The sequence below is a fragment of the Malurus melanocephalus genome, unplaced genomic scaffold, assembly GCF_030028575.1.
Source record: "Malurus melanocephalus ecotype Western Australia unplaced genomic scaffold, MMel_1.1 scaffold_648, whole genome shotgun sequence".
NCBI classification, from domain to species: Eukaryota; Metazoa; Chordata; class Aves; order Passeriformes; family Maluridae; genus Malurus; species Malurus melanocephalus.
The window spans coordinates 1-23,049 of NW_026623880.1; the positions used below are offsets into that span (position 1 = coordinate 1).

At 46.5% G+C, this 23,049-nt stretch overlaps 1 protein-coding gene across 1 annotated transcript in view; it reads left to right on the plus strand.

The window, feature by feature from the left end:
- Positions 1 to 12,839: 12,839 nt before the first annotated feature.
- Positions 12,840 to 23,049, plus strand: part of ITPR1 (inositol 1,4,5-trisphosphate receptor type 1) — a gene marked incomplete at its 5' end in the record, with an annotated part of 113,929 nt that continues 103,719 nt past the window's right edge. The window contains 8 exons of the mRNA XM_057383646.1: positions 12,840 to 12,955; positions 15,602 to 15,688; positions 16,442 to 16,600; positions 17,431 to 17,529; positions 18,015 to 18,098; positions 18,173 to 18,319; positions 19,496 to 19,591; positions 20,569 to 20,613. Coding sequence (XP_057239629.1) covers positions 12,840 to 12,955; positions 15,602 to 15,688; positions 16,442 to 16,600; positions 17,431 to 17,529; positions 18,015 to 18,098; positions 18,173 to 18,319; positions 19,496 to 19,591; positions 20,569 to 20,613 — 833 coding nt within the window. The remainder of the gene's footprint in view (positions 12,956 to 15,601; positions 15,689 to 16,441; positions 16,601 to 17,430; positions 17,530 to 18,014; positions 18,099 to 18,172; positions 18,320 to 19,495; positions 19,592 to 20,568; positions 20,614 to 23,049) is intronic.

Genomic DNA, 23,049 nt, shown 5'->3' on the forward strand with positions numbered 1-23,049 from the left:
AATGCACAGGGAGGAGCAGGGGGTGGCTGCTGTGTGCTCAGCCTGGCACAGCACAGGATCCAGGGATCTCTCWCAGCAGGAGCAGCACCTCCATCACTGTGAATKCCATCYARCCAAGAGGCTGCAGGGTTCCCCATGAACCCCAAACACCCCCCTGGCACAGCACAGGATCCAGGGATCTCTGTGATTCCATCACTGTGAATTCCAGCCAGGGAAGGGAGCGTGGGGTGGGAGTGGGCAGGAGCTGTCAGGGGGATCCTCCAAGGGTGCTCCTGCGGGCAATCCTGGGGGATTCTGCTGCCCAGAGCTGTGGGCATTGCCTGGGGAACAGTTTGGAGTTTGTAGGGAAGGGGAGAGCTTTTCAGAGCTCCTTTCCCTGTGCTGGCTGGGAGGGAGGAGGTGAAGACCTCATGGGCGGGGTGGCCTTTGTGGAGCTTTGGATTCAGTTGAGTTCCTTGAGATTCGAGTTCCTTGTCCATCCTGGGTTCATTTAAACCAGTTCTGCCCCTTTCTGGTGTGCCCCTTCAAGGATGTGCAGAACAACTCTTCTACTTCTTGAAAAACCCTCTGCAGATTTTTAGTCTCTGTTTCTTCTTGAAAAGCCCTTTACAAATTTTTATTCTCTGCTACTTCTTGAAAAGCCCTTTGCAAATTTTTGTTCTCTGTTACTTCTCGAAAAGCCCTTTACCAATCTTTATTCTCCTTTACTTCTTGAAAACCCCTTTGCCAATCTTTATTCTCCTTTACTTCTTGAAAACCCCTTTGCAAATTTTTATTCTCCTTTACTTCTTGAAAAGCCCTTTGCAGATTTTTATTTTCCTTTACTTCTTGAAAAGCCCTTGAAAAGCAGATTTTGAATCGAGCCGAAGGGTGTTCTGATGGTGAACTGACGGATCCATCTGCTCCCATCACAGTGGGTTTATCAACAGTTTCAGTTTCAATATTTTTAGTGAAAAAGTTGATTTGTGTATGTAACAGGCATATGGCTTAAGGCTTCTCCTCAGCAGCTGTTGGGGTGTATTTATTAAAGCACCAAGCAGGGATGTTTGATAAGAAAATCTCATTCCCTGGGTGAGGTTGGGGTGTTGGAAGTTGCACAATTCTCAAATGCTGTGGCAGCATTCTCAGTGGAGTGGTCATTTGTGTCCCCACACGTGGGACACGATGTCTGGGAGTGTGGGCAAGCTGATGACAACTCTCCAGACACGTTACATCCACGAGCTGGGGATAATGTGCCTGAAAATGATAGCACTTGGCAGTGGCTGTGTATTGAGRGTTCAGGGCTGCAAATCTGTGCCACCCCAATCTGCAGCCCTGCTCTGTCCCCACTCTGAGCTGCTGTCACACTCCCAGCCTCAATATTGCCTTGTAAAAAAGAAGAAAAAAAAAAGGGATTATTCTCACGGTGTTGTGGAAGTGATTTGGCTCAGGATCTGCCCTGCACTGCACGTGGTTCTCCAGCAGCTCATCTGCTTCTCCTCAAATCCTGAATTTTTTGGTGTTTTTAACCATATTTTCWATGGCTTCACCTTGTTCAAAAAAGCCTTTTGGAATGAGTGAGAGGGGAAATCTGCTCACAGGGCTGCAGCGACCACTTCAGCTCATTAATGCTTTCCTAAGATCATGGAAATACAATTCACTGAGTTTGTGCCAGCCAGTACCTTTTGTTTAGACCTTTCTTGAAGAAGTTTTTCATTTCACTTAATGGGGACGATTCTAAGTGCTCTTTAATAAAAAATAACAGATTTATTCTGCAGATCCCTGAGGTGCAGTTTGTGCATTTGAATGGAGGAAAAGTAGCAGACCTCTGGAATATTTTCAGTAGACAARGAGAAGGCATGGTTGGTGTCTTGAAGTTCACCTTTTAAAATAAGTCCASAGACTTGGCAGACAAATTTACCTCACTGCTTCTCGTGGCTTCCTCTTCACAACGTTTTAGTAAAATGGGAAATCCATCTGGAAAGTCCCAAGTGCTCCTCCAGCTCTAAAAGCTCAGGAAACTGCAGATAATCAGTTTTTCACATCTTTTTCACACAGATTTTTCTTTTTAACATTATGTCCATATCCTCAGATGTTTTGATGGGAGTATTTTTTCTGCATGTACCATTTACTCTGACTAAGGTTCTGATATTTCATCAGGACAGTTGGCACTTTCTATGATGGATCTTTTGGATAACATCATTTCTTATGATGGGTTTCATCTGGGATTTGCTGAAATAGTTGTTATTTCTGAATCTGTTTGTTTTGAGCATCTCTAAATCCAAGGACTTGCAGCCCAGATTTCATCATTTGTGTGTGGTTTATCATATGGGAGTTGTTGGATTGAGAATGAGAATCTCGTTTTTGCAAAAGTTGGGATTGTTGGGGTAAGAGCTTCCCCTGGGATCTGCAGGTGAGTGGCACAGTGTGGTGCTGCCTCGTGCTGCTGCAGTTTTCCTCTGGAGCCATAAATCTGGGCAGMATTGTTCTCATCCTCCTCAGAGGGAGAGCTGGCAGGGGCTGAGGGCACTGAGCCCTCCTGGAGMTCCATTTTAGGGTTTGGAAGCAGCAGTGGCACTGTCAGGGTGACGTGGCACCACTCAAGTGTCACCGCTGGTGAAATTCTGAGCACTCCCCCTCAATCCACAGCAGAGCCAGCAGCTCCAGGAGCTTTTGGAGTGCTCCATCCTGGCTGGACTCCATCCAGTCCCCTTTCCTGGGACTGCCTTGGCCACGTGTCCCCATTTCAGGCTGTCCCAAATGTCCCCACCAAAGGGGTTTCACCTCCTGCTCTGGTTTCATCCTGCTCCCCAGACCCACAGCTGTAAATTGTACATTGATATTATCAAGTCTGTGCCATAGAATCTGGGATTTTTGGTTGCTTCTGCTCTTTCTGAATGCCAAGATTTTGGGTAGAAACWGAAAATTAATCTGAAACCTGATTAAATTAATGTGAAACCTGAAATCCTGAAAGTCAAGGCACAAAACCGACGTAGATCTGGAAGCAGAGACTGGACCACCTGCCACACCAGAAAACAGTTCTAATGCAATTATAATACAAATAATAATTRGAAATAAAGACAGTGATGGAAACAAATGAAGGAGGAGAGCGGAAAGGAGCAGACAGTGTTAAATGGAGATTTCAGTTCATTTTTCTGAACTTGGAAGTTTATTTCTTCTTTGAGGCTGCTGACAAGGATGCTATTGGTGAGCCAAGATGACTCTTTGCTGGCTCTGGGTGGATGTGAGTGTAGGATGCCTTCAGTGGTGCAGCTGGTGTTATTTAATAATTCTCCCAGCCCATCCATCCCTTCTGAATCCAGCTTCTCCCTCCCTGATTCATGTGTTATCACTGTGGCAGTAAGGCAGCTTGAAAGATGGCTGAAAACAGTGAAAACACTGAATTCTTGTTCTTGGTGGAAAAGGAAGGTTTTCAGTAGCTGTAGCACAGGGTAGCTTGAATAGCTTTATTTTCTGTCAAGTTTTTTGGCTTGCAGGAATCCTTTCAGGATTTCTGTGGTGGTGGCAGTGGCTGTGCCTTGAGGAGCAGAGGGGCTTTGTCCTGTTTGACAATCCCAGTGGTGCATTGTTGTGGTCTGAAAGCTTCATTACACTCCCAGCACAGGGATTAATTAAGCAATGACTGATTAATTAAGCAGTGATGTGTCAAGGTTTGACCATCACTTTTCTCCTCCTGTTTTCCAGCTGCAGGTGTGGCAGGTGCTGTGATAGAGGAGTGAGAAACTTCATTGCATTATCAGCAGAATCTTCTTTTTCTGGTTGTTTTTGTCTCCAGGATTTCAGGGAAATGAGGGAGGCACTGTCACCTAAACCCAGAGTTTGCTTCGTGGTTGGACATAGAGTTAAAGAAATGGAACTTGTGGTTTTCTCTGCAGGTGTTTTAACTCCTTGGTTTATCCCCTGAAATTGTGGTGCTCCTGTGGGCTCTTACAGCCTGTTCTGCAGGGATCTGATCATTTGTGATAAACCCAGGGGACAGAGGAGTTGTTCACCCTGTTGGAAAATAGACACCAAATTTACAGAGTGTTTATTTCTCCCATCCCAGACCCATTTCCCATCCCAWCCCCATCTCATCCCATCCCARACCCAGCAGGGCTCTCTCTCTCTCTTTTGGCTCCCTGCTCTCGCTTCCCTTATTTGGTAACACTCAGCTCTGAGCTGTTCCTGGAAGGGGCTGTTTTACTCATTTAGGGACTATTTTCCACTTTCATTTTTGATCTCTAAACCCRTGGATTGTGTTTCAGCAGCAGTGCAGGCACAGCTGAACTCCTGAGTGCTGTCAGGCTGGAATATTTTGCTTTTTGGAGGTTCCTGCCTGTTTCCCTCTCCGCTGTAATGCTCTAGCAATATATGGCAGCTCTTGTGTTTACAGGGTGTGTGCACCTTGTCAGCACAACCTGCTCATTAAAATCCCTTCCAGAGTGCAGTCTCAGTGCTGGCATCCCGTTCTGAAGGCCAGGTTTGAATTAGCCTCATGATTTTTTGGCATTTTCCGTGCTGCTTGGACAGATTGAGCTGCATCACTCGATGGGCCTGAGCAGAGCATCTCTGGGGGGCTGCCAAAAGGATGGGGACTGTTTAAAGTGCAGAGAGGGAGAGGCCTTGGGGAGGTGGAACATTCAAGCCCAGGAACAGAAAGCAAAGAATAAAACCTGCAGCTTGGAGCAGAGTGGCAGTGGTGTTTTGCTGGGAATGCAGCACAGCAGGACTCTGCCCTGCTCAGCTCAGGGCTGGTGTTTCCTACAGTTAAGGAACTTTATTTCTTGAGTTTTTTGCAGCTGTCTTTGCTTTATTAAGCCAGTTTTTGGAAGCCTGAACATCTGTGGCAGCTCCCACCTCCTGGGTGCTGCCCACACTGGTGGTCACAGCTGCCTGGGTGCTGTGTGCTCTGCACAGGATCCAGCAGCCTGGGAATTCACCCAGAACCTGTCAGAAACTGCTCTCACTTGGCTGAAATGGGGAGGAGGAGGAGGATGGGAGCGTGGCAGTGCCATAGGGAACCATCCACGGTGTGGGAATGGAGCTGTCGATGCTGTGCTGTGACAAAAAAAAGTGCAATTGCTGCCTTGGAAAATGGATAAAAAGAATCYTTGCCAAAAACCACAGCAATTATTTTTTCCAGCTTTGCTTCGTGGCAGAGCCTCAAGGGAAGTTTTTTTGTTTAGTACAGCTCCTCGTGCTTGCAGAAGGGTACCAGAGAAAATCCAGGAGGGAAATGAGCAGGAACATTGGCCAGTTGTGCATCTTGTGGGACAGAAAAATTCCTTTCTGCCATGTCCATGTGGAAAGGCAAGGARGCCATGGTGTGAAAATGTAAAAATAATTAGTTTGGATACAGAAAKAGCRKGGGGCTGGAAGGGATCTSTCAGGTGTCASATCAGAACTGAGCGAGTTSTGCCCTGGGAGGGAGGGAGGGATGAGCCAGGGAAGCTCCTGAGGTGCTGCCAGCTGTGAATTGGAATTCCATGCTTGGAATTCTGCAGGAGGGAGCTCAGAAGGGCAGCACCCACTGCAGAAGGAAAGGATCAAATAAGCATTTCAGGCAAGAGATCCCAAGTGCTTCGTTAGAGTAAGAAAAACTGAAGTGCTGAATTCAATTTTGTTATTTCTTCCATTTGTCCAACCAAGACCTCAGGAATATTATCAAATATTTATTTAATGTCCCTACATCTTTTTTTGGCAATGCAGCTTTCCTTTAAGCCAAATCCGTTTAAGAGCTGAAAATAGGAGTTGCTTTCTCGAACAGCTGAAAAATTTGCCTTTTCCCTTGCGTGATGCTGTGGTGGTTCATTCCCTGTGACACGGACACAAAACGTTTTTAAATAGAAATGACTTTTATTGTGCTGTTCAATCAGCTCTGTCTGGTAGCACAACAATGTTCTTTCCATGCTGGTCAACACTGATGATTCCAGAGGGGGTTTGAAATTTGATCTTTCTTGTTCTTCCTGTGCTCAGACTGTCCAAGCTTTCCCTGCCTCCTGCCCCCACTTCCTGCCCCATTTTCATCCGGAAAAACGGGAACGAGTGAAGAAGCAAATGTGAGAATGAAATCCAAAGGGTGAGCAGCCAAAATTAAATGAAATTTAGCCAGAAAATAAATATGCCTCAGTTTGCTGCCGCAGGGGTGAAATGTAGAGTGAAGAGACCCAAAGATCTTGAGGAAGGAATTTCACAGGGTTTCTGTACTGAGAGCTGTGTCAGTGTCTCGCAGGGAGATTTGTCATGGAAATCATTAAAAGGGAGACAGGGAACGGCTTCCTGGGTCAAAGATCCAGCTTTGGGCTGGGACAAAGGCTAAAGCCACAACAATTCATTTTAAACTGCTTCTGCAGCTCTTATRCCATTAGTTTGCTGGATTCCCTGCATGTAAAGTACAAATCCTTGTCCTTGCAGTGAGTAAAAGTTGATTTTCAGTGCTTGTGAGGCAGAGAAAGGGATGGCCTTTCAATTTGTCCAGGTGGCTTCTTGTCCAGGGTTTCTTTTTGTTCTGGAGCTGAGCTCAGGCAGCACAAACATTCCCTGGGACCAGCACATCCTTGGCTCCTGGGCTAACTCAAATTAATGTGTGCAGCTCTGAACCACTCTCTGAAGCTTTTCTCTTTTTTTCCCCCTCTCCTCGACATGAAGAGGTTTTTTTTCTGGCTGGTATCTGTCATTCACCRGGAGCCATCGAGGTGTTTTGATGATTTCTAGAGGGATAATTCTCAAATAGCTCCTCTTGGCTCAAGTTACCCATCGTGTCCATAAATTTGGCTGTTCCTTAGGGTTTCCCAGGACACCTGGTGCATTCCCTGTGTCCTCACCACCTTTAGAGAAAGGAATTTGCTCAGTTTTGTCCTCTCASATCTCTTGGAGCCAACGTTTTCMATCCAGGGACACATTATCCATTTCYTGCTTKCTTTAGCCTGAACCCTGGATGTCAAATATGGGATATTTTGTACTTAAATCAGTGGGGTTTAGGTTTTTTTTTTGTTCTTTCTGCTTGTGCTGCTCTCCCTTCTGGCTCTGTGTTTTCACGCAGCATCTTCYCTCAGTACCAGAGATAGAAAAAAGCATCTGGTCTTTCCTGCAAATGTTTCCTTTTGGAACTGCCTGTATATCCAGTGTCTAAATATTTCTCTCTTTTTGAGTAGCAGCTTTCTTTTTGAAGGAGACCAAAGAGGTTACGTGTAGGAATAAAACAAACACTGGTGTGTTCRGAGCTCTTTGGGACACAAGGTGTTTATTTAAAGGTGCATTTCTCAGGTCAGTGTTTGGGTCATTTTTTGGGCACTTTGCTGTGTTGTGGTCATTACTTTTTAATTAGCATTTCATTGCTGGATTTGTAGCTTTAGCAGACACTGATATTCCATGTCCAGCTCTCAGGTAGATAATTTTTCTCGCTCTGAAATCTYAGTTCAGTCTTCTCCTTTCTCTTTGATACCTCAGCTCCAAATTAATAACAATTACATTGTTTCCTGTGTTGTTACAGCTTGAACAAATGAAGCAGCGATTCCCATTGGAAGGGCTTTGCATAAATGAATATAATTGCAAGAGGGTGGTTATCCTCGTGTCTTGCAGATAGGAATTGAAGGTGGTTATTTTAACATAAAAAATTAACATATATTTAGATCACAAATCGTGCATGCTCTCTGTTTAAATGTTGGTTGCAAGGGTGATTTTTCCCCTTTATTCTGCTTTWAAAAGCAAAGCATTGAAAGCCCTTGAAGCACAAGATGCAGCAGCACAAAGCAGGGAGGTAACAGRCATCACCACAGCAGAAACCTCTAATAAATTGTGTTGTGTAATTAGTTCAGGGTTTGAGTCCTGAGTGATTGGGCTGCTTTGCAGAGGGATGGGATTRCTGTGAGATTTTTGGAATCCCAGAATGGGTTGAGTTGGAAGGGACCTCAGCCCAAGTGCTGCTCCATCCTGACAAAATCCCCAAGGTTCTGAACCAAGCTGCTGTGCTCCCAGCAAAGCTTGATCCCTGCAAATTGAAAATGAAAGGATGTCTTCTCATCACAAAGACACTTGTTTCAGCAGGATGAGGGTTTTTTTTTTTCCTCCCTCTTCGTGGAAATGCTGGAATGATTAATAATCAACACATTCCTGTAGCTGCTTTTGTTCTATATTCTTTGAACCTCTTAGGCTGTCATCTATTAATTTTAAATCTCCRAAGGAACAAGTATAGAAATAGATGATGGAGTAATCCAAGTGTTTCTGAAAAGGTAGAACTTGGCTGTGATTGAATATGAGCATTTTGTATTATTCTCCAAATCTCCTGTGTAAAAATACTGCATTTAAGCACAAGAGAGGTCTTCATTTTGTCTTCAAATCAACTCCACATCTCGTGAAGCGTTATCATCCTTGGGAGAGTGTTAAAGCTGWGCAATTTCGTAAATACAAAGTCAAGAACCTCTATTTACAGTATCTGCATCATTGCCAGCTACGTTACTTCTTCATTGCTGCTCTTCTTTCATATTTAAAATCAAAAGAAAATATATTATCTGTGTATTTATTCTCTCCTGTGAGCAGGCTTTGGCCTTGGGAAAATATCAGGTATCTAAGTATAGAAAAGTCTGAAGAGAACCTGCTAAATTTCAGCAGGGAATTGCTGGTTTTCTTTTAATTTTAGTTTTGCTGTGCAAAASAGAGTTTGGTTTTTTCCAAGTAATGAAGAAACAGCTGTGTTGGTGTTAAATATTCAGTAGATTTGTGRCTTATTTAAAGATCTTCATCTTTCTAGATTTTCCTCATTTGAAAGCGCCCTAAATTATGATTTTTGTGAGGGGGAGTAATTTCTTTTGGTTCTTACCTTTCTCCGGTTGGCATTTGGGAAAGTCTGGGTTTAAAACCCGAAATAACGACACACCTTTTTGTTGCCAGCAAAGTATTTGATTCCTGCTCTCTCCAACTGCAGAAAAGTTGGTGAAGACCTTCTTCTGAGTGCTTAAAATAGGCACTGGAGATTTGGAAAAAATGATGAGTGGTGGATTGCACAASCAGCCTGGCTGGAGCTGAAAGTGCTTCCAGATCCTTCTGTAATGGGGGTGCTGGAGAAGGGCAGGGGAGGAATATGGGATGGGAGCTGAGCTCTGCCAGGAGCAGGGGGCACCTCAGGGAGAGCAGGGAGAGATTATTGATGAGGGATGGACGGACAGGACACAGGGAATGGGTTCCCAGTGCCAGAGAGTGGGGATGAATGGGATATTGGGATCAAATTCTCCCTTGGGAGGCTTGGGAGGCCCCTGGATCCCTGGCAGTGCCCAAGGCCAGGCTGGACAGGGTTTGGAGCAGCCTGGGACAGTGGGAGGTGTTCCTGCCATGGCAGGGGTGGGATGGGATGGGTTTTATTGTCCCTTCCAACCCAAACCATCCTGGGATTCCATGAACCATTGTCATTCTCCGAAAGGTGTTTGACATTGCCTGGTGGAGCTCTGGGTGTCAGCAGTGCCTGCTCAKGAGCTCTCTGAGCTATCCCCATACCCCAAGGGTAGGACTGACAGAATGGCATCACTTAATGCCCCAAAGGGTGGGGAGGCTGGAATTGCATGGGAATGTTTGGCTTATGTTGTTTCTAGGCAGTTTTGTGTCAAGCAAGGTAATGGTGCCTTTGGTGAGCTCTGAAATACTTTTCTCCCTTCTCCATATCAGCCCAGCCTCTCTAACCTTGTTATTTTTGATTTTGGACCAATCCTGAATTACGTTTTCTAATAACCTTATTAATGTACTACCTAAATGATTTCAATTCCCATTGTAGGGGAAAGAAAAAGCTCAGTCTTTGTCAGKTTTTTTGTTGTGCTATGAGAGCAAAACTTGGGCATTTGGAATGTGCCTGTTTGGGCTCGGATTGGAGGGAAGAGTTGGAAGTTTGGAGTCTGTGCTGGGTTGGAAAAGAGCATGGTTTAGTCAAGAAAGGAATGTAGAAGGGAGAGGAGAAGATGGAAAGCACGGGGTGGAGGGAATTGGCAGTTGGAATTGGCAAGTTTCCCTCTTCCTGGAACCCCAAAATACTCGGGAACACGGGGGTTTGCAGCGCTGCTGGAGCACGCCGAGGGCAGCCAATCCTGGCCGCGATATTTCGGGGAGCTGCAGGTGGCTGTGGCCCACAGGGGCTGGAAATGGCCCAGCAGCRAGCAGAGAACTCATCCCTCACGTGCTGCAGCCGTGTTTGCTCCGTGCAGGATGGAGTTGGAGGCGCTGAAACGCAAATTTCGTCCGTGCCCGTGGAACGCTCGTCATCCCGCTGGGGTAGTGTAGGATTATGCAATCCCTTTTTCCTGCGGGACCTTTGTTGGGTGTTCAGGCTTGATGTATCATCATTTCATCAACAGTGAYGTCGTGTTTTATTTTTATACCCCTTCATTGTGCAATTCTGCCATTTTTCACTGTATATCGTGAAGATCTGAAAGCAGAATGCATTCCTTCCTGGTTAATATTCAACAAACAGTCTATAAAAAGATGTCGTTACTGTGCAGTAATTGCTTTATTTATCACCTTTCCTATGTGGCTAAAGATGCTTGAATTGCTGAGTGGAGCAGAGAGCTGATGGTTTGGGCTGCTGGGGCTTCCTTTTCGATTTTTGGCTTTGGATTTTTGGCTCCTGCTTTAGAAATAGACCCAAGTTCCATAAGGATGGTGTCTGAGCAGAGTGGGTTTATCTTGCACAGTCATCAGGGCTGCAGATCAATGACCGTGGTGGGACTCAGCCAGCACATCCTTGACTTTGTAAACATCCAAGGCCGGGGGATCTGGAGATCTGAAAATCTTCTGGCCATAAAGTTCAYGCAGTTTGACCCATGGTGAAATACATTTGGTGGCCATACGAAGGTGAACAAGGCAAAGTTGAACTTCTGAGCACTTCAGAAAYAGATTTCATAGAACAAATACTAGAAAAAAAAAATCTATTGGGTGCTTTTCATTGTTTGTTTTTGATCTGGAGCTTTGTTACTAGGGAGAAAACCTAAGAAAAACATGTTATGTTTTCCTTTTTTGTGCTGGACAAGGTCAAACACACGTAGACCTCTCCTGGTGCTTCAGGCAGGAGAGGAGGTTACTTGCAGTTAMCAAGTTGGAAGTTGAGCCTAACTTGACAACTTTCTTGACTGAAAAGGAATGGGAAGAAGTGCACTGCGACTAAATCTAGCATACAATTAATTCTTCTCTGCAGTTCTGTGTGTTAATTGCTGTCATTGTGTGAACTGATGGTTTAAGCAAAAATAGAAAATTTTATAACTGGTGTGTTGCTTACAATGCAGAGTCTTAGCTCGGAGTGCCAGCCCGCAGTGGCTTTTTGAATCTCTTCTGCGCTGTCAATCTCTGTGAATCATCCTGATGGAAATGGAAAAGGGTGAGGAGCAAACCTGGCGAGTGTGGTTTGCACTTTTGTGCTGGTGCAGAGCAGAGCAGCCCCGGGCTGAGCTGTGGGTGGAGGTGGAGCTGAGTTCAGGTTCCATCCCCGTGCCCTGAGCTCGCTCTGTCCTCCCCTGGTGTCACTGGAAAGGGTCCCGTGCCATGCCAAATTTCTGCTCTGTCCCTGGCTGGTTCCTGGCACATCCTGGTGGATGGGATGGACTCTGAGCTCYCTTCCAACCCAGACCATCCTGGCATTCTCTGCCCTTCTGTGGAAGGTGTTTGACATTCCCTGGTGAGCTCTGGGGATGGATTGGAGCCAAGGCATGACAGGGGTGATGGTGTCTGCTCCAAATCTCATCCAGAGGTGAAAGTGTCATGCTCTGCCTCAGCCCCTCCAGCAGCTTCACCTCTGGCAGAGCTGCCATGAGCTGTTCCCAGAGTGGAATCTGTCCCTTTTTGGCTGATTGCATCCCTGAACCAGCAGCTCTGCTTTCCATGCACCGAGGACAAACCCCAGGTGGGTCTGTCCTGACCTTGCTGCTCCCCCAATTGTGGGATTTTTGCCTGTAGGGACACAGCAGGAGCCTGCAGAAAGGCCCTGTGAGCAGGGAGCCCAAGGTTTTGCATCCCCTCTGTTGCCAGAGAGGTTGGGAACAGCCTCCTGGCTCTCCTGGCACTTGGWGTGAACTCCTGAGCTGCTACTTTAGGCGCTGCCTTTGAATAGCTGAATTTATTTTTTTGCGTGTTCCGTTGCTTAGTGACGGGAGGAGCAAAAACACTCACTGCAGCTCGTGTGGGTTTATTACTGATAAGTTAGCATCTCTAATACAGAAATGTATTTTTAATAAGACTAATGAGCTGTGATTCCTGACTTTTGCCAGGCAGAATGTTAAATCAGCTGTGCTGATGCGTTGGGTATAGAACCTGACACCCTGAGGGGTTTGATGTTGCCTTGAGCTATGCCTTGAAGGTCTGTGCTTTTGCAGGCTGCTGTTTGAGGATATTTTATGCTGCTACCACTTTATTAGGTGAAGTTCTCTGATTTTTTTTTTTGCCCTGTTTTCACTAGCAATTGAAGGGATTTGATTTAAAAACTACTCAGACAACAATAGCAGTGAAAAAATCCAAAGCAAAAGCCCCCCACCCTGACAGAGTTTACCTGCTGAAGTACAAAAACTCCAAGYTGAAAGTGCWYAAMCCAAATCTGTTTGCCTGGGAAAGCRCTGGAACRTGTTCYTGTTTTAGTCTGGTACCCTTTYTGACTGGGACAMGTTATAAATTTTCTGGTCTTGCATCAGAAGTTGGCAGCAGCAGTTGGTTTTTATCATTCATGGGGCAAGCATTCCTGTTGCTCAAAAAAGCATTTGTCTGATCAAGAGCTTTTCGGAATTTGTTTATAAACCTTTCCTTGCCGCTGGAATATTTGGAGAGCGTTAGCAGCAGCAAGAATCTCTGGMTAATTGTGGCTGGCTGAAGCCATGTCTGTGTTTTTCCTTTTGCAGATTGCCTGTTCAAGCTGTGTCCCATGAACCGCTACTCGGCGCAGAAGCAGTTCTGGAAGGCAGCAAAGCCAGGAGCCAACAGCACCACGGATGCTGTGCTGCTCAACAAACTGCACGTGAGTATTGTCTGTCACAGCAGGGCTCACACCCAGCCTGCTCTTTGAGCAGGGGTTTCCAATCTGCTTGGCTCAGTTAATGAGGAGGCACCGAGTGTTCGTAGAGTTTGGYGTGCAGGATTCCTTGGGAGATGGTCACTGCAAGGCTTCAATCCTCTGATTACTGCAAAATCACAGAATGAGCTGAGAGGGAGGGGATCCACCAGGATCATCCAGTCCCTCCCCAGCCCTGCCCAGCCCCCCAAAATCCCCCCTGAGCACCCCTGGCAGCGCTGTCCCAACGCTCCYRGAGMTCTGGGRCCATTCCCTGGGGAGCCTGGGCAGTGCCAGCACCTTTTAGGGACATAAAAACCTTTCCCTGAGCTCMATCCTGACCCTYCCTGKCCCTGTCACACAGAGATCAGTGTCTGTACCCCCAGTTCCTGCTCAAGGTCTGTGTCCCCAGTGCTGTGCCCATGATGCTGCATTAGAGTTGGGGCAGCTCTAGAGCTCTCACTGTCATTAACCTGCTCCAGGAGAGCATTTTGGGTCTTAACAGCACCAAAAAGAGACCTTTGAAACAATCCACAGAGAATTCCCAGGCCCTGCATCCTGACCTGTGAGATCAGGAGCTGCTGRTCTGATCAATCTATTGGGATTGCTYGAACAAACATCGCTGCTGTTAATGCATGGGAAGGCTGATGGGTAATTATGAGTAATTATAAGGCCAGACAGCCTCTCCTTCYGTATTAGCTTGCAGTATTTAATATTTTCTGGGTAAAATGTTGACATTCAGCAGCTGAAAACTCAGTAAGGCAGTTGATTGCTGTTTTTAGAGCTCCTATATAAAAAAAAAGCCAACTTAACTTAAATACCATCTGTTGACTTTAGAGTTAAATAAACGCAGTGTTTATGTTAAAATTACATAGCTGGAGTACTTCATGTCAAAATTACAATTCTGAATATTTTTAGGTTCTTTAGGCCTATATTAAGCTCATTGTAGCCCAGAATATGAAATGGCCCCGTAGGAGAGTGTCACTTGCTGATTGCCATATGGCTGCCTCGCTCCTGCTCTTCACAAAGACCCACCRGTGGACTCCTTCTGCTTCACAAAATATATTTATAACCCAAAAGTAGCAGCTTGGCAGGGACAGAGCTATTTTGGTRGCTCAAAGCTGCCTCACCTGGGCCACGTTCTTGTGTTCATAGGAGAAGTAGGCTGTGGCAGCGAGTTTAGAGGGATGGGGTTCTGGGTTTGGCTGTTTTGGTAAGCAAAGGGGAAGGTGCATGGGTTTAAGAGAAAATAGAGTCTAAATAGTGCATTATATAGAAGAAAAAGGGTTTGCAATTGCCCTGGGTTATGTTTTTGTTTGGAGTTGTGTCCCCTTCCCTGAGTACATCCCAGTGCAGTGTTTGGGATCTGTCCCTGCTCCTCTTGACTCTTCTGTGCCAGAGTCCTGCAAACACAGCATGAGATTCTACCAGAATTAGCCCCAGCTGGGTGAGGTTTGCACACAACTGTCCCACCATGACCTGCCTGATTTGGCGAAAGGATCTGAGTGCTTTGCAATTTTATTGGGGTTTATTTGATCTGCATCACTTGGACCTGAAATCTGATGGGGCTGAATCAGGTCTGAGTGACCCAGGGTTTGAAAACAATCATGTCCCACGTACACCACTGGTATCAAAACTTCCTTCTGTGATCCCATGTGCCACTTTTTCCCCTTGCTGGCACATGGGATGCCCTGAACCCCTGTGCTGTGCATGGGCCCCAATTCCTGTGCTCACAGCTGTAAATTCTGCCCAGGCTGAGGTTTCTTTATCAGCGCTTTGCATTTCCAACGCAGCTGATGATGCAAGAAGTGTTCATCATCATCACTTGCCTTTTTTGGCTTCTGTTTGTCTGCTGGTGGAATTTATTGTCTGCCACGGAGCRCTCCATGCTGAGGTCAGGTTATTTTAAGTTAATGCCATTTAAGGGATTTCAAATCTGGGACACTTGTCTCTCTGTGGTCGCAGCATCCGAGCTGCTTCAGGAGCTGACATCTAGTGGCCAGAAAAATGGTTCTGCTGGAGCAACTTTGGGGGTGCTTTTGAAGTACATCCTGAGTTGTGTTTGTACCCTCTCAGTTTCATTGTTTTCTGTATTTATAATAAATCTGGCCCCCAGCRTGGTAGGGCAGTCCAGGATCCTGCTGTGTAGGGAGACTCTCCATAAAAACACAGCCTGGAGGGCAGCTGGAGCCTGTMTTGGCAAAGGAAAATACAGAATCAAAGTTGAGGTTCTTTCATKCAATTTGTGTAGAAATCACTAGAAAGGAAAACAGAATTCCTGGCTGGAGMTGTTACCCATCCCTTTTTCACCTTCCCCCCTGAGGTATCTGCCTTCTGTCTTGTCTGAGCTTTTCATCTCTTGTTTTATTCCAAAATTTTGTCTAATTGTACCCAAATTACAGCTTACTTAAATGATGTGTGTCTATCTTCCTAAACAGTTGAAAAAGGGAATTGGAAATTATGCTGTTGGAAGCTGGAAAAAAAGGAARTTGGGCTCTTTCAGATGCTCACTGTTATTCCAGTCCTTTGAAATAATCTTGAAGAAAAGGGACTTTCATAAAACCTCCTTTTCTAAAACACACAGCAATTGAACTGTTCTCCTTTAATTTTCAGCATGCGGCGGATTTGGAAAAGAAACAGAATGAAACTGAAAACAGAAAACTGCTGGGAACGGTCATCCAGTATGGGAATGTGATCCAGGTAGGCTGTGGGGACAGTCACCCAGAGTGGGAGGGTCATCCAGCAGGCTGTGAACATCTGTGCAAGCTGGAGAGGATTTAGTTGAAAATTCCCTGCTCAGTGGAGTTTAAATTTGTGGAATTCATGGTCAAGGGTCTGTGGTTCTGCCAGGTTTCACATGCTCTGAAGTGAGAGCTGGGAAGCAGGGCCTGGGTGCTGTATCTGGGATGAAGTCAGTTTTTTATTATGGGTTAATTGTGTGTGGTTTTGAGGCCACCATGGATTGTTTTCCTCAGAAATATTCATTAAAACCCTCATTGGAACTGCTGGAAGGTGACACATGTACAGCACCCAATTTCATCTCAGTGAAAGGCTGACACATCAAATCATAAACTGACACAGAGAAGGGCAATCAGGAGAAATAGTTGCATTTTCAGTTAAATGAGACCAAGCAAAGCAAGAGAAGAGCCTCTTTGCCTCAGAGCAGGAAGAGCCACGTAGTCCCAGCATTTTCTGAGTTTTGGTGCTGTATTTTAGAACGGGTTCTCAGCAATGAGGGCATTTCCAGCTGTTTGTCCTCACTGGGGCAGGGTCAGCTGGGTTCACTGCAGGTGTTTTGTGTCTCTGAGTGTGTCACTGTGCCMACTTCCATCAGTGTTTGCTCCCAATTCCCTTTGCACTCCTGTGTAGCACTGCCATTGTCTGATGCACGCTCGGGCTGTCGAGGGGAGGAAGAGGAGCATTCTTAGAACTGAACTCTGATTCTTATTCTAGCTGCTTCACTTAAAAAGTAACAAATACTTAACAGTAAATAAGAGGCTTCCAGCGCTGCTGGAGAAGAATGCAATGAGGGTGACCTTGGATGAAGCTGGAAATGAAGGCTCCTGGTTCTACATCCAACCCTTCTACAAACTGCGCTCCATCGGTGACAGYGTAAGTGCTGGGGACAGGGTGCTCACACCTCCCTTTGGACACAGCCAGGATGCTTTTGGGGGGCCTGGCTTGCAATTAATGAGATGCACAAATCTCTGAGTGTGTGATGATGATGCAGGAACAACCCTTTTCCTATGCTGTCATGAGGGGGAGGAAGATTGCTATGGTAACTTGTATTTTGGAAACGTGGAATGATCTAACATTGGGAGGGAATAAGGGACCTAATTAGGCTGGCCTTGCACAAATCCTGCTCAATTCAAAATGGTAGGAAGTGTTGAGTTCCTTCAGGAGGTTTGGAAGGAATAATTAGCATCCTGGTTTTCAGTGTTGTCAGCTTAGAATCAAAATTCATTGCTACTTTGGATATGAGGAGTGAGGTAATAAGGAAGTGAAGTGCTCCTGTTCGTGGGAAATCTTTAAATGCATTGCCATTTTAATCCCCTCTTCTGCAAAAATCTGAGTCACTTGGGTACAAGATCTCCCTAAAACCAGGAGGTAATGAGCCTCAGTGTGCTMTGGGGTTTAGGTTCAGGTATGTATTTGGCACCTAAACACGATCAATTTATCAGACATGGTTTATCCTGTACCAGAGCTCTRTACCCAGAGCTGCTTCTTCTGCCAGCTCTGAGTCCAGTAGCWGAGGGGTTTTTGCCTCAGTGTCTGATTTTGGTGAGCTAAATCCTGAACCARGCAGAAYCCTGGTGGAGTACTCAGACTCCACACTGCAAAAAGGTGATTTCCTCCCATTGCTTCCATTATAAAAAAAGGGGGGATAGGAAAAGAGCTTTCTCAGTGTGCAAATTTCTGTCTGATGCTGCACTTGCCTGCAGGTTGTCATTGGAGACAAAGTGGTCCTGAATCCTGTCAATGCTGGCCAGCCTCTCCATGCCAGTAGCCATCAGCTCGTGGATAACCCGGGATGCAATGAGGTGAGGGCACTGCACATCTGGAGCAGCTGGAMAAACCTCTCTGTGCTTTGCTGAGCTATTTGCACATGGTTTAAAATCCAGCAAGGTGGTTGGTACCTGTGACACTGCTTAGGAATGGTTATCCTGGCAATCAGTGACTTCCAAGAAAAATCTCTGAGCTCTGCTTTCTCTTGGCTGCTGGCAGAGGTTTGAGTTTGGTCTCGTTTTGTGACTGGCTAAAAACAAGGTGCTCCTTCCAAATCAGCAGARTGCCCCATTCTAGTCACTAGAATGAAGAAAATTAATTTACCAACATGGATGTGTCATAAGTGGTTTCCAAACAAATCAGYTCTGAAGTTACTCCTTCTGGATTAGATACAGAGAGGACTTTCCTCCTCCAGAGCAGTGCAGCCAGGCCTGCAGAATTCTGTGAAAATGGTCTGAAAAATGAGACAGTGGCTTGTGGCACAAGACAGCRGGACTGATGGTGTCTGTTCCCCTTTTAGGTCAACTCAGTGAACTGCAACACCAGCTGGAAAATCGTCCTGTTCATGAAATGGAGCGACAACAAGGATGACATCCTCAAAGGGGTGAGAGGCAGAGCTGTGCCYGTGTGTGCCCTGCTGGGTGCTGCCTGTGCTGATCTGCTGCCTGCCTTTGCCAGGGGGATGTGGTGAGGCTGTTCCACGCCGAGCAGGAGAAGTTCCTGACGTGTGATGAGCACAGGAAGAAGCAGCACGTGTTCCTCAGGACCACGGGCCGGCAGTCGGCCACATCTGCCACCAGCTCCAAAGCCCTGTGGGAGGTGGAGGTGAGGTTTGGTGGGAACAATTGCTGCTCCTGGTTTAAAACACTCTGTCTGGGTTTCTCTTTTTAGGGAAAAGTTCCCTGGTGTTATGAGTTTAAATTAAAATCCCTTCACTTTCTGTGCASAATCACAGTGCAGCTCTGCTCTCCCATGTGCAGCACAGAGCTCTGGAGTTCAGGTGCTTTACAGTTCAGGAAAAGGGCACAGAGAAACATCAATGAAGTCATTTTTTACCAGCCACTGAGGTTTAACAACAGCTTATAATTTCCACTGTCCTGCTGAGCGTACTGAGGGCTCTATTTTTGGTGTGGAATAATGTGATTATGCATATCCTCATTCCACAGGAGGCTGCAGCCCTTTGCTGGTCTGTCTGAACCAGCTTCTTTCATTCACTTGGCTTTCAAACAGAGTGACTAACACCTTGGCCATCACTGGCTCCTGAAAATAGCCTCAATCTGYTGGTATTGTTACAGCTGGTTTATGATTTTAAACCTGATTAAATTATGAACTGCATATAAGAATCAAAAAATGAATTGCAGCGATGGATAGGTGCTTTTATATTTCCCTTCCAGAAGTATCTGCTGTGCCATTCAGCTCCTCATGGATTTGTAATGAAAGGCTGCCTGTAATTAGCATGATTTTGGCATGTTAGAGCACACCAGCCTGTGGTGATGTCCATGTGTGTGCAGGGAAATTCAAGCATGGGTGAGACAGTCCTTCCCTGGAAGGCACAGACCAACTGTGCTGAGTTTTCCTGAAGAAAATATCCACAGAGCAGCCAGGATGGGGTTACAGGAGTTGGAGGCTCCCCCCTTAGTCAATAAATATAAATTTAATTCTTTTGTACAGCACATTGCATTTGAAATATTTCCAGGTGCTTTCCCTCATCCACTTTAAACAGTCCAAAATTAGTTGGACCCAAAGTGTGATGGATTTGTTGCATTTTTAGGGGTTTGTTTCAAGACCTGGCACTTTGAGAGCATCTTCTTTAATTCATTCCTAAACTGAACTAATCCCAGCCAGCTCAGGGCATTCCCTGCACTGTGCTGCTCACAGATCAGAGGTGTTTTCACCTTTCCTGAGCCCCTGGCTCTGTTTGCCCTCCCTGCACATGAAATGAGGCAGATCCTGCTGGGAGGAGGGTCTGTRCTGATTCCAGATTGTTCTCTTGCCTTGCAGGTGGTGCAGCACGATCCCTGTCGAGGAGGAGCTGGCTACTGGAACAGCCTCTTCAGGTTCAAGCACTTGGCCACGGGGCACTACCTGGCAGCAGAGGTACGTGGGGCCAGCCTGGCACCTCTGCCTGCCYTGCACAGCCTTCTCTTCCTTTGGCACCTCCTGAAAATCTGTCATTCCCACCCCAAAACCGGCCACGGGGCGGGGAGGAGAGTGGGTATTTGGATTAATGCAAAAATAGGTGYTAAATGTAGGAAATGAGGTGGAAGAGCTGAAGGAAAACCACGGTTTGGGGTAGATGTGAGCTGATTACACTTTCTGGATGAATTTTGGAACTTCTCCTGCAAAGAATAGGCACTAAATGGTATCCTGTCATGTGGGCACTGGAATCAATGTGACTTTATTAACTGATGAATAAATGGTAAATGACTGAGAGCCTTTGGGGGAAAGGGAATTCAAGTGTTGGTAATTTCTCTTGAATCGCTGATTTTGGAGCAGAACTGTAGCACTGAGTATAAAACTGAAACACTGACTTCAGACCAGTCTGTAAGAGCTGCAGATAGAGAAAAGTGCAGATTAAATATCCCATTTTRTATTATTCTGATAAGCAGATTGGGAAACCAGCAGCATTTTGTCACATGCACRCTGCAAATCCTTTTCAGTGGTGATCCAGTGGAGAGCTTTTCCAGTAAATCTTGTTTTTTCTAATCAGCCCAAACACAGCCATGGTCTTAAATCATGCACAGATGTACCAGAGGAGTTTGCTCACCTGATCCCTGGTTGGAATAGTGCTTGTTCTAAAAGATTTCTCCAAACCAGTAATTCCTAGTTGGAAATTCCACTTGGAATTTAAACAAACAAAAACCATAAACTTGTTAACTCTCTCCTCTTGCTCCTGCAGTGATTCTCCTGATTGAGATAAACCTCCCTGCCCCTTTTTAGGTTCTTTAGCTGTGATTTCTGGGTTTGGGCAGAAATCTGCAGTSCTGGTGCCCAGGGGAGCTGAGGCAGTGCTCAGGCTGTTTCCCAYGTGGAGCTGTGCTGAGTTTGACGTGCCTGTGATTCTGTTCCATCAGGTAAACCCTGACTATGAGGAAGATGACCTGGAGTGTCAATCCTCAGTAAGTATAGGCAAGAATATGGTCCTGCCCCTGCTTGAGGAGGGCTTGGCACCAGGGCTGGCCTGGCCACTGCTCCAGGCTGTTGGTAGTGAACAAACTGAAAAGCCCTGGAGGGTTTTAATGCCTGTCTGAGGAGTGGGTGTTGAKACCTGGATTAGTCCTTAGAGCAGAGCAGCTTGGAACTGAGCTCACATCATCTGAGCCCCCCTCAACCCCCTCCCTCTGTGGTTTCTTTTTCTGTCTTTGTGTGTCCTCAGCTGTGGCTTCCCTGGAGYTCTGTCCTGCCCAGGGCTGGCAGTCCAGTGGCTCGGGGTGACACCAACTGGGACGTGTCCCTGAGGGAATGTCCCCAGTGCTGTGCCTGTCTGACATCCCTGTTTAAGGAGTGAAATCACTGTCATTGTCCTGTGCYTCAGGACAGCAGGATAACGGGGAGCAGGAATGGCAGGGGAGGGTGATTCCAGTGCCATTCCTCTCTCTGTCCTGAGGAACAATTCTGTGTTGTCAGTGAATGTTGTGGTGTCAAATATGGAGTGTGTGGTGCTTTGTGTTAATGGGATCTTCTCCTTGGTGCCAGAGGAAACCAGCATTGCCTGAGTAGCTGAAAACAGAGAAAACTGGAACAGCACTTTGCATGGTGCATTTGTTTATTTARTTGGATTTGGTCACAGGCTGATGCAGTTTTCTTGGTTATTTATCCTGTGTTATGGAAGATTTGCACCATTTGGATATGGCAGAGCTATTCCTTCCGTCCTTCAGAGATGAATGYCATGCTTAGCAATCCTGCAGGGTGCTTTTTTTTCCTCCTGAAAGGATTTGTCTTTATAGCCTGGCCATTACAATGTTTCCCCAGCCCTCAGGTATTGATGGAGCTGCTTTCCTGMTGATTTCCTGGTGGTGATGGCAGCTTGGCTGCAGTGAAATGCTCCAGAACAGAACAAACCCACCCATAGCTGTTTGGGGAGCTGAGGGGGAACCCAATAATAAGATATTTTATTGGGTTATTTTTTGGAAATTAATAATGGTTGAGGTCCTTCAGGTGCAGACATCCCTGCCCCAGTGGTGTGCCCTGCTGAGATGTCCATGGAGAGCATCAATGCACCATCTCAGCTCTAGGATTTTTCCCTGCTCTGTSTCTTTACCACTAGATGGCAAAAATACACCAGCAAGAGCAGGAGCAGGAGCCCAGAATGCAGCTCTGACAGGAAATTGCCACATCGTTTAACATTGGCTGCTGACAGGAGGGTGTAGGCTGCTTTCTCCAACTTTATCCAAACTCCAGCTCGATCCAAGTGCGAGCTGTCTGCGGGGTTTCTGTGCACAGCTCTGTGGTTTTGTTTATTTTTAYTTTAATTATTTTATTGTTGTTTTGTCCCAGTCCCTCAGAGGCTGTAAAGGAATGGATTTACACGGGCATGGGTGGGGTGCCAGCTCCCCTTCCAGCAGCAAAGGGGGCTGCTCTTGGCAGCTTTGAGGTTGGAGTTTCAGCGCTCCCTAAATTGCCCCATTTCCTTCTTTTTGATGCTCTGCCGTGTTCAGCTTTGCCACAGTTTCAAGCAGTGGCCGGTTGTGTGCTGAAGGACAAGCTGTGAATGCAGAGCAGCTGTATTCCTCACTGAKCTCCCTCCCCTTGCTGGGGGGATGAAGGAGACAGCTGAAATTCGGAGAATTCATTCCAAGTGAGCGAATTTCTCCCAGAATTTCTCTCCAGATGGACTCTGAGTGTGGAGTTGCTCCTTCCCTTGAAGGCACGCTCCCAAAGTGTATTTCTGTTCCATACAGATAACTGCCTGTTCCCATGTACAGAATCAGCCTTTAAATGTCACTGCTTTGCAGCCAAGTTCATTGACTGCAAATATGTTCACTTGAGAGTATCCTGAGGCAGCAGCAGCAGTGGGTACCTTTGCCATCTGCTTTGGGATGGCATTGCTTGCAGCAGGACTGTGCCAGCCAGGTGCCTGAGCACCGACTCCTTTGGGTGTCACCATCCCAGGAGAGCTGGGACATTGGTCCTTGGTCACAGGAGAGCTGGGACATTGGTCCTTGGTCACAGGAGAGCTGGGACATTGGTCCCTGGTCACAGGGGAGCTGGGACATTGGTCCCTGGTCACAGAGGAGCTGGGACATTGGTCCCTGGTCACAGGGGAGCTGGGACATTGGTCACAGGGGAGCTGGGACATTGGTGCTTGGTCACAGGAGAGCTGGGACATTGGTTCTTGGTCACAGAGGAGCTGGGACATTGGTCCTTGGTCACAGAGGAGCTGGGACATTGGTCACAGAGAAGCTGGGACATTGGTCCTTGGTCACAGGGGAGCTGGGACATTGGTCCTTGGTCACAGGAGAGCTGGGACATTGGTCCCTGGTCACAGGGGAGCTGGGACATTGGTCCTTGGTCACAGGGGAGCTGGGACATTGGTCACAGGGGAGCTGGGACAT